At 50.0% G+C, this 10432-nt stretch overlaps 1 protein-coding gene across 1 annotated transcript; it reads right to left on the reverse strand.

Moving 5' to 3' along the window:
- Nucleotides 1–721: 721 nt before the first annotated feature.
- LOC136057362 (keratin, type II cytoskeletal cochleal) lies at nt 722–10368 on the reverse strand. The gene is made up of 9 exons (XM_065750070.1): nt 9689–10368; nt 8785–8993; nt 6602–6662; nt 5894–5989; nt 5017–5181; nt 4772–4897; nt 3386–3606; nt 2831–2865; nt 722–1981 (listed from the first exon to the last, which is right to left on the reverse strand). The coding sequence occupies exons 1-9, from the start codon at nt 10079–10081 to the stop codon at nt 1806–1808; spliced, it is 1482 nt and encodes a 493-aa protein (XP_065606142.1). The 5' UTR covers nt 10082–10368; the 3' UTR covers nt 722–1805.
- Between the last annotated feature and the right edge of the window lie 64 nt (nt 10369–10432).

Here is a 10432-nt window from a genome sequence, read left to right on the forward strand (position 1 = left end):
CATGAAAGTGGTGCACTGGGTGTGCCGGGCTGATAGCATGGCTTTGCTGGGCACACAGGGAACTCCCCTCCCCTGCATTCATGCCACGTGTGCTGTAAAACCACATACCTGGGCTCAGCACTGCACTCATACAGGGTGCTGGGATGACAGGGTTGGGTTTGCCACAGGCACAGCATCTCCCAGGCTTTAATGGCCTCAGAGCCACTGCCATGCTGCAAGAAACAGCTTCTCTCATTGAGCACGGAATCCTTGCCTGGCCCCATTTCCATCCCATGGGATGACACCCTCAGCACTGGGGGCTCACCCCACATCTGCACTCTGCTCATCCGTGCTGCCCCAGAAAGGAGCAGCAATGAGCTGTCCTTATGCAGCACCGACGAGATTCATTTTGCTGAGCTTTGGCTGCGTGCAAGCAAAGCTCCCAAAGTTTGGCCCCTCTCTGCTCAGCATATGGTGCTCAGAGAGGGGTCAGTCCCAACTGGTTCCCGTTGTGCTGAGGGGCTGGGGCTGAGCCAAGCTGCAGGAACAAAACCAGCCTCGTCACCCTAACACCCAAACCCAATGCAAATCAGGTGAATAAATTCACCCAGGGGTGAGACTGCAGGCAGCAAACCCCAGATCCTGATCCTGACCACGGCGTGGCACTGCTCCAAGGGACACAGCCTGAAGGGATGGCTCTCCGGGCTCCTGAGCAACAACACAGGAGGAACTCCGCTGGGACTGAAGAAGCACACAGCAGGGCAACTTTATTAACGGCCTCATGGCAAACACTCAGACCACAAAGGTATAAAACATCAACCAGAGATATGTTGCTTGGACACGGCAGAGCAGGCAATGCAACAATTCCGTGCAGTTTCTTTGACTCATTTATTTAGAAATTCTTCCTACCGCAGTAACAAACTATTTCCCCGGCGTGTTTACGTTGAAGACTCATTTTGGCAGGAACAAGGAGTTATTGTAATGAAGCATCAACAAAACACGCTTTTTTTCCCCAGTGGTAGGTAGGAGAGACCCCGGATATCACTAGTAATGCTCTGGAATATAGGGTAGTAAACAGTGGCACCCAAGGATGGGGAATGTTGACTCCCATTTCAGTGTGCTGCTTGTATTTTCAAGCAATTTCAATATCCCTTAGGGCTTTCAGCTTCTGTTAAGATAGGATGGGTGTTTGTGAGTTATTTTGTTATACAGAACCTGTGAAGGAGATCTGTCTGCATTGCCTTCAGTAAGAAATTAGCTTCTATCAGACCAGAATTGTCCAATTTCATTTCTGAGCCATTTTCTAAAGAAACCCACCGTTTCCTTCCTGGTATATTTTAAGAAAACAAACCCAGACTGAAATCTCAGTGAGGGCTGGCACTTTCTGAGGAGCCCAAGGGAATGAAGTCTTCCAAATCATATTCAGAGGGAGATAATCTTCTGGTCTCTTTTGTAAAACCACAGCTGAAATGTGGAAAAGCTTGCCACTCAAATGATTGCTTTGCCCTTCAAAGGGTGAAAACCAGCCCTGAGCAGGGGTACCAAGCACAGAAGTAACAAAAGCATTATCCTGCCTGCTTCCCTGGAAGAAATTTCACCCTACAGGCTTGAACCTGCTCTCAGTGGAAAGGCTCCCGCTGAGTTCAACAGTGCAGGATCAAGCTGTAGGCGTGATGTGGCAGGATCAGGTACTCTGGTATATCTTATTCCAATTCATTCATCACTGCAGAAATTTTGCAGCCAATTTGTCCTACGAAAGGCAACCAAACTTCTCTATGTTTTCCCTCCTCCCGTGTCGTGGGTACCGCTGGTTTCCGTTCCTGCCATTACTTCCTGAAGCTCCTGGTGGACGAGGTCGTGGTGACGGTGTAGGATTTGGTGGAGCCCCCGGAGGAGAAACCGAGTGCTCCGCTGCCCATCCCTGCTCCCAGGCTGAGGCCTCCACGGACTCCTCCTCCCAGGAACCCACTGGAGCCACCTCCACCACTGGAGGTGACCATGGCTGCAGCGCAGAGAGAAACAAAACAACCATCAGCATCTGGGAACAGCAAACCTGGCCTGGTGCCCTTCTCGAAAAGGGCATTTCTAAATCTCAGCAAGCAGACGAGACCTCCCTAGGACCTTCTGCTGAACACAACACCCAGGACTCAAATCTCTTGCTTCAGTTTGGCACAGAGCATTTAGCTCTGTGTTCCACTGGATGCATGTGCAGGAGGAGCAGCACAGCCCCCCCATCCATCACTCAGCTCAGGACCTCCTGCAGCATGGGGAACCCAGTACCATAAGCACAGCGTCAGAAACACACTCAGCTCAACTCTTGGTGCACTGGAGAGGCTGTGGGCACGTCCACCAGCCATCAGTAGCAATGATAAGTGGATGAATAGATGAAAAGTAGAGTTGCTGATTAGAAGCAGTGTCTCCAAGACACCTGCTTAAATCCAATATCTAGTTAAGTGCTTCCCAAGATGGAAATACACCCTCTGACGTCACCTTTTAGCTAGTTTCCAATGCAGGCACTTATCTTTCTTTAAACTTTTCCTTTTAGTACACTTTTCTCCGTACAAAAATGGGAGGAAGGAGATAGGGTAGGAGGGAGAGTCAATATTCCCCCAGTCTAACACTCATTCCGATTCACTCTTTCACTTCTCCATTTGTACAAATGAGTTAGAGCTGAAATCTGCCAAGGAGCCAACAGCACTATCAACTCCTGACTTGGGGGGCTCCCATTTAAGAAGAGGTTAATTAAGGCAGGGCACTATGAGGGGCTCCTGAATGCAGACCCAGCTGATCCCATCCGCATTTCCCAGAGATACTGTGAGAGTGACTATTACAAATTATAAAATCAACTCACAGATGTTGACGCTGCCAACTCCATCGCCAGCCAACCTGTTGGAGCAGAAAAACACAAAGGCAAAAGGGAAGAGAACGGGTTAGACTCTGCATTACTCAGTGTTCCCCCAGGGCCTCAGTGCTGGGGATGAAGACAATGGCAGTGAGTTATTACCACTGCTGTAAATAATTCAGACAAGATAAGTGTGCCATCCAGCGCTTTGTTCTGGCCCTACATTTACAAGCTCTGTTAGCAACTGGGGGAGGTGCTGAAAGAGTACAAGGAACTGTGGCCTAATTCTATGGGGATTTAAGCCACTAGGAAATCTTCCATGGCCTCAAACGTACAACAGAAAACAACGGTTATTTCCTTGTATGTTTTCATCAAAACATCCACTCTTCCCCAGAGCTTGCCAGTTTGGCTCCATGGCCGAAGCATATTCAGAACCAAAAATCAGTTTAAAAAGCAATTCCTCTTCCATGTCTCCTTCCTGATATTGGAACTGGGCCCTCGTGACGTTACCACGATATAAAGGGTGAGACACTTGGTCGTGTAAACTCCACGGGCAGCACCCACCTGCTCTCCTCGCCCTCCAGAAGCTTCCTGTAGGTCGCAATCTCAATGTCCAGGGCCAGCTTGACGTTCATCAGCTCCTGGTACTCACGCAGCTGCCGGGCCATGTCCTGCTTTGCCTTTTGCAGAGCTGCCTCCAGCTCCTCCAGCTTTGCCCTGGCATCTTTGACAGCCAACTCACCACGTTCCTCAGCTTCAGCAATGGCAGCTTCCAGCTTGGCACGCTGCAGTGACAAAGCACAGCAGGTCAGAGGGCATCTCATCACCCGTGGACTTCTGGCATCTGCAGGCCAGTCCAACTGTGGTTCTGTAGAGCTCAAATCAGAGCCACTTATGCCTACACATTTTTGGGGTCACCAGAGGGAGATCAGCCTGTGAAGGAAGCTCACTTCATTCCAGGAGACATTATTCTGAAAAGTGATTCACCTGACCCTATTTCTCTTCACCAGTTAGATTTCAGAGGACTTTCAGGTGACCCTCAGTTTCTCAGCCCACCCATACTGCACACAACAGCACAACACGTAGGGTTAATGCAAGCTCAGGTTTTCTCTCTTTATGCCCCAGAGCTCGTTCACAGCCAGCAAGCTTTGATGTGAGGCACGCAAGGACTCGAGCACACCTGCAGTTAAAAAACAATTCACATACCCCAAAAATCATCCCTGTGGGGCTACATCAAGCCTAATGCACTCCCACCAATACCCACTGCACCTCCAGAAAGCTCCGTGTTTGGCAGGAAGGGCTCACAATGAACATATGTTTTATACTCTCATTCATTATTCAGAGAGCTGCACTGGGTCAGCTCTTTGCTTGTAAATGTATGTGGAAACATCCCTGCCCTGAAACCAAATAAACACAAATGGATGAATCACAATGGCTTATCTCCAGCCTGTGCGTTGCTGGTTGTTCACAGCCAGTGTTCAGCCCCAAAATGGTCTGAGCCATACACTGTTCTGGCTTTCACCAGATGCATTGATAAAGCGATAACTGCCACTGGAGAAAGCAAACAGAACTCCCACACAGCTAAAAAATCCTTTTGTGTGCCCAAACACGGCGTTCCCTTATGCAAAAAGGGAGTGGACAAAGATCTCAGCAGCAAAAGGGCACAAAGAATGTGTGTGGCTGAGCAGGCTGCTGCATTCAGCTCTGCCCTTTAGAAAGGGCTCTGCACCACCCCACTTCTGCACTCCCAGGACACTATAGCTCAGCTCCTTTTCAGCACATTGGTTGTACCCAGGTTTTCTTCCCCTCCTGTAGAACTGATGCCTTGTGGGGTGATGGCTACAGCTATCCCAAACTGCTTCTAACAGATGCTGCTTTAAGCCTTGTCTCCTGGTTCAGCTGCTGCTAACCCCACTGCTCTGCAGCAAGAGAACAAGGGCAGCTCCTCACCTGGGCCTTTGCGTTTTCAATTTCACCCTGCAGCCTCTGGATCACACGGTTTATTTCTGTGATTTCATTCTTGGTGTTGCGCAGGTCATCCCCGTGCTTCCCCGCAGTGACCTGCAGCGCTTCAAACTGTGACACAAGGAAAGATGGAGTCAGACCAGCAGCCCACTGCTGGCTGAAACCTCTCCCCACTCATCATGCGTAGGAGAGATGGAACATTAAATGCCCTTCCCTCTCCCATAACTCACCTTGCTCTGGTACCAGGACTCAGCTTCTGCCCGGCTCCTGTTGGCAATATCCTCATACTGTGCTTTGACCTCTGCAATGATGCTGTCCAGGTCCAGGTTTCGGCTGTTATCCATGGACAGCACCACAGAGGTGTCAGAGATCTGGGCCTGCAGCTCACGAAGCTCCTGCCAGGTGCATTAAAAACAATACTATTCATCATTGATAAGGACCTCTCTTTTAGAAGGCAATTACAGAAAGAAGAAAAAGAGAGGCAGATAAAAGTTCATCAAAACCATCACTAATTAAAAGGAAACCAACTGAGTCACATCAGTCGTGCACAACACAGCAGTGGAAAGGGAGCCATTTCTTACCACTCCCAGGTTAAGACCAAGGTTAGCTGGCTCCTGAGATAAGACCTCAGCATGAAGTGCTGGCCTAAGAAGCCTGAGCATCAGCTCCTCAGCAAAGGGCCAAACTCCACCATCTTACACAAGGGTGCAATGTGCGTGTCTGCATTGGTTTCTTATCTTGTAAGTGATGCTGAAGATAAACGAGTCTGGAGCAAGGAGCTTCCCCTTCTCTCTCTCTCAGACAGCACAGAAACACATTCCCACAGCTTCAGCTCTGGGTATACTGGGTTGCTTTTCTTGCTTTCATACTAACTGCAATAAATAACTAAAGCATGCCTTAGCCGTGTTTGCAACAAATCCAACTCACATCCCAGACAGTGAAAAGCTTCTGTAACAGCTCACAGAACTTGTACTTTTATTTGCAACTTATTTTTGCTTATTTGATCTCTCCACTAATGCTCTCATCCTTGGCAACAGCACAGTGATGCTCTCAGGCACCACTCGTGGCACTGCACTGCAGCACTCACAAGAAGCAGAAGGACCTTACCGCTTCGTAGAGTGATCTCAGGAAGTTGATCTCATCTGTCAGTGCATCCACCTTGGCCTCCAGCTCCACTTTGTTCATGTAGGCAGCATCCACATCCTAAAAAAGAGTGACAGTCCAGTAAGGTTGATGGAACTTTGGTGATCAAGTGCACCCAGATATTGCTGGCTTCCAAAGCAGCCACGTGCCCAGCAAGTTCCCCAACATCACCTGGTCTCCATCCCTCAACCCTCCAACTCCCCAGCATGCCCTAAAAGTTATCCACTGGAGCACTGAACTGCTGCTGTGCAGGACCCTGTACGTTCTGCAGGGTTCATAGAATATCCCAAGTAGGAAGGGACTCATAAGGATCATCAGTTTCAACTCAGTGGTCCTAGGACCATGCCTGCACCTGTGTTTGCATGACAAATGACAGTTTGGACAGCCCAGACCATGAAAGCTGGGCCTCATGCTCTCTCTGACTTGTTAGGTTTTAAGAGTCAAGGCGTGAAAAGATACCCTAAAGAAATATACAGCCATAATGTGTGAGATGAACAGGGTCTGCTCCTCCTTCCTTGTTCCTCCAGTGACCCTGGTGCTCACATAGAAGCAGAAATGAGAGCTGCAGTTGGGTATCCAGGCAGAACAGCAGCAAAGGGATTGGAGGAGCAGAAGGTGGAGAAGGGCTGCACCCAGATTTGATCAGACCCAGCTAATATCTGATGCACGCACCTTCTTGAGCACCACAAACTCATTCTCTGCTGTTGTGCGCTTGTTGATTTCATCTTCATATCTGCCAGGAGAGAAGGGAGAAGTTAGAGCTTGGGTAAAAGAAGGCAATGTCTGTGAAAAGTTACCCAATTCTGCCCTCTCTCCCCATTTCTCCCATTCTGAAGCACTTGCCAATCTGTGACTAATCAAGCAAGCCAACCACAGGCAGAGGTTTGCTGCACCACTGAGGAATGTGAGTTTTTTGCACTGAAGGTGCCATGTTTTAAAGGTATGGTTGAGACAAACTGATGCCTGAAAGCTGTTCTGGTCCACACTGCCATCAGCTCTGAGCTGGAAAGCACTTCTCACCCACTTTTTTCCCATTGAACTTAGGGAGTTTTCTGTTTCTTATCCTCAGTCGTGCACAGCCCAGTGCTGGCCTGCAGGGCTGTGGTCTGCATTGGCTTTATGGAAGCCTCACAGATTTCTACCACCTGAAAGCCTGGCTCTTGGAGCCTGCTTTTCAGTGCTGTGTACAGCCAACCTGCAGACCCAAACAGCAAAAACCTGCTGTGAGGATCCTGTAAGTCATCTGAAAAACAGAGCAGGAACCACTATCACCAACTGCCTTGGAGTGGCTGCTGGCAAAGTTAGAGCACTGCTCTGCTTTATTGACACAGCCCTTGCATGGCTAGTGCTGTAATTTGCCTTCCAAAGTGTGAGCTAGTTCAGTTTTAACTCTTCACACAATACCCCATTGCTCTGTGCTGGAAGCTTGCCCATCCACACTGGTATAAGCAGGTGTTGTCCTTCAGGAGGTCAATGAACTGCATCCGTTGCTATTGCAGAGCACTGCACAACACAGATGCTGTGCCTGTGCTGTATACACAGTGCATAAATGAAAGGGAATCAGAGCCTGGCCTCTAGCAGAGGTAATCAGAGAGATGTACAAATAAAATAAAATAAAACCTAGCACCACGTGTTTTTTTCTAGAATGGTTTGTCGAGGTCTGTGTCCAGGGGGAAGCTCTGCCAAGCTGCTCAGTGCAGCGCCAACAAATCATTCAGTGCTCTCCATAACTCCCACAGAAAGCCCAGCACATCCTGCACAGCCCACACTGAGCCACGTGGGCAGCACTACCCAGAGCATTCCTACCCTTGCTTGCTTTGAACCACACCCTGAGTCGAGGCAGTGACCAAATAAGGGACAGAATTGCATCCCCTGGAGCCTTGTGTGTATCAATCTCCTCCCCTACCTGAGATATCGGTGGAGAATGGCTGTGTAAATTGGATATCTGAAAATGAGGCAACAGGCACATAAAGGGCTACTCATGTTTTAGGTATTGGACCCAGGAGATTTCCTTCATACAAACGGGGAGAAACAGGTTCTGAATTTCAGTTATCAAATCCTTGCTTCAGCTACGATGCCAGCATCTCGGGCTCCTAATTCCTGCTTCCCTTCCTATATAGTTTTGCTCCTCAGCACAGACCCCTAAGCAGGAGGAATAAATGTGCACCTGTGCACCTAGTATTCATGTGATGTTCAGCTAAAGTTAGGGCTACAGCTCCTGTGGGTGCAAACTAGCTCCCTTCAGTTACCCTGCAGAGAAACAGCGCAACTGTGGATGAGCACAGAGTAACTGAGCTGGGTTGAGAGAACATCATTCCCATGCACCTCCTTGGGAAGTGCTGGTATTGACTTTCCCTAAACACACCCTGGGGATTATCAGATCTGTTTGCTTTCAGTTCCTGCTTGATCCAGTTTGCCAGCTCCCTCTTTTCTTTCTTTCTTTCCCTGTAATGCTGCATTGGGCACAAAGGCTACTTTCTTGATGGCACTCCTCACAAGCAATGTGATTCGGATGGAAAAATTGCTAAAAAAATAATGCAAGTCACTGGCTCCACTGCTTCCCTATGGAACAAGAAGCAGTTCACCCACTGCCTGCAACTGCAGACTCCTGTGGGACTCCTACCGACCCAGACAGCCCAATCCAGAGTAGGAATCAACCCCCAAGGAGGCTGCAAAGCAAAGCCAAGGGGATGGAGCACGGTGCCAGAAACACCGTGTAACCCAGAAAGCTTCCTTGGATAGACACCTAACTCAAGGCCAAAAAACAAATCACCCTCCCTTGCAGAAAAAGATGGGGAGACCTCTACCAATCTAACTGCTCAGCTATACCGTTAGATGACTGGATTATACATTACTTGGCCTTGAAATCCTCAACAAGATCCTGCATGTTCCTCAGTTCACCCTCCAAACGCCCTTTGTCATTTAACAGCCCATCCAGCTGCCGTCTCAGGTTGGTGATGTACGCCTCAAACATGGGGACGATGTTACTCCGGGTGGTCTTCTGGTCCTGGAGCAGGCTCCATTTGGTCTCCAGCATTTTGTTTTGTTGCTCCAGGAACCGGACCTGTGGAGAAACCAAGGGGTCATTGGTGGAAGAATGGGGAAGGGGGGAGCTGACACTGCAGAGCTTGGATGCTGGGGGATGCGTGGGCTGCGGATGGTATCTGAAGGATTCACTGTGTTGATGGGAAGCACCTAAATGCTAAAGGGTGATAAAGACCAGAGGGAGTGAGGCTGCTCTGGGGTTTGCCTTACAGCATTGAGGCTTTGTTTGAATTAAAGATAAGGAGATTCTGCTTGACTGCTTGTCTGAGAGAAACCATTCGGAGACCACAGTGTCAGCCTGTTAAACCCAACTCCACGGCTGGATTCCTAACATTTTGAGGATGCCAGAGCTGGTTTACAATGCAGAGTACTCAGTCCATTGGTGGGAGATAACAGGGTAGTGCAAACAAACACTGCAAGCCCTGACTTCCATCAAAGGTCTGTTCTACCGGGTCAGCTTTTCTCTGAGAAGCCCCCTCCTCTGATTTGGCATTGCCTGGCTGCAATGCCAGCTAAGTAAAGGGGGTGCAAAGCTGGCCTAAGCAGAGCAAAAGCTTCTGCTGACAGCAGTGCAAGCAGGGATGCAATAACAATTATTAAACAGCAGAAAAATCACATCAGGTTGGTGAAACCTCCACCCCATTCATAAACCCCCATCCCATTAAGTGAGCTTTGGGTCATGCCTGCTTTCAGGCACAGCACAGTCAGCCTCACCTTGTCGATGAAAGAGGCGAAGCGGTTGTTGAGGGTCTTGATCTGCTCCTTCTCCTCTTTGCGCACCCGCTGGATGTTGGGGTCGATCTCCAGGTTGAGGGGGGTCAGGAGGCTCTGGTTGACGGTGACCTCCTGGATGCCCGCTCCGGGGGAGATGGCCCCACCGAGCCCCATGCCGCCATAGCCATATCCAGAGCGAACGCTGTAGGAGCTGCTGCCTCCGAGGGAGATCCGCTTGTTGGCAGAGCCCAGGTTGTAGAGGCTGGAGCTGCCAAAGCCCCCTGCCTTGCTAAAGCCACTGCCTCCACGGACAGAGGAAACGGAGCTGACCCGCATTTGGCTGATCCCTGGGACGGCCACGGAGCGAGAGCTGAAGCTGACAGAGCGGGACATGGCTGCTGCAGGTGCCTGCGGTATCCCCTGTCCTTAAATCTGAGGGAAGCTGTGCTGGAGACCAGGGCAGGGAGCAAGTGAGCTCTCCTGCTTCGCTCCCCCTTTTATCCGTTAGGAGAGCTGGGCTTGGCTCGAGGGCAAAAGAGGGATCGTTTTACTGCCTGAAGAGTTGGGTGTGCCTGGCAGCCCTCCCACCCTCCGTCAACCTGCTGAACCCAAAGGGAAGGGCCGGGGAAGGGGGACAGGACACACCTGGCGCCCGGTGCTGGCACTCAGAGCCGGCTTTGTTCCGCTGCTCCCTGTGTCCCTGCCACCGGGGACATGAAGCACTGGGCTCTTCTGAGCGAACAT

Source organism: Cyrtonyx montezumae, unplaced genomic scaffold (assembly GCF_038088225.1).
Source record: "Cyrtonyx montezumae isolate F1298 unplaced genomic scaffold, pur_monq_1.0 scaffold_63, whole genome shotgun sequence".
NCBI lineage: Eukaryota > Metazoa > Chordata > Aves > Galliformes > Odontophoridae > Cyrtonyx > Cyrtonyx montezumae.

Coding starts and splice junctions, on each gene's coding strand:
- LOC136057362 (XM_065750070.1), bottom strand. CDS start 10,081: ATGTCCCGCTCTGTCAGCTTCAGCTCTCGCTCCGTGGCCGTCCCAGGG. Junction 6,663..8,784: donor GTTGAGGATTTCAAGGCCAA/GTAATGTATAAT, acceptor CTCTCCTGGCAG/ATATGAAGATGAAATCAACA. Junction 4,898..5,016: donor AGTCCTGGTACCAGAGCAAG/GTGAGTTATGGG, acceptor CTTGTGTCACAG/TTTGAAGCGCTGCAGGTCAC.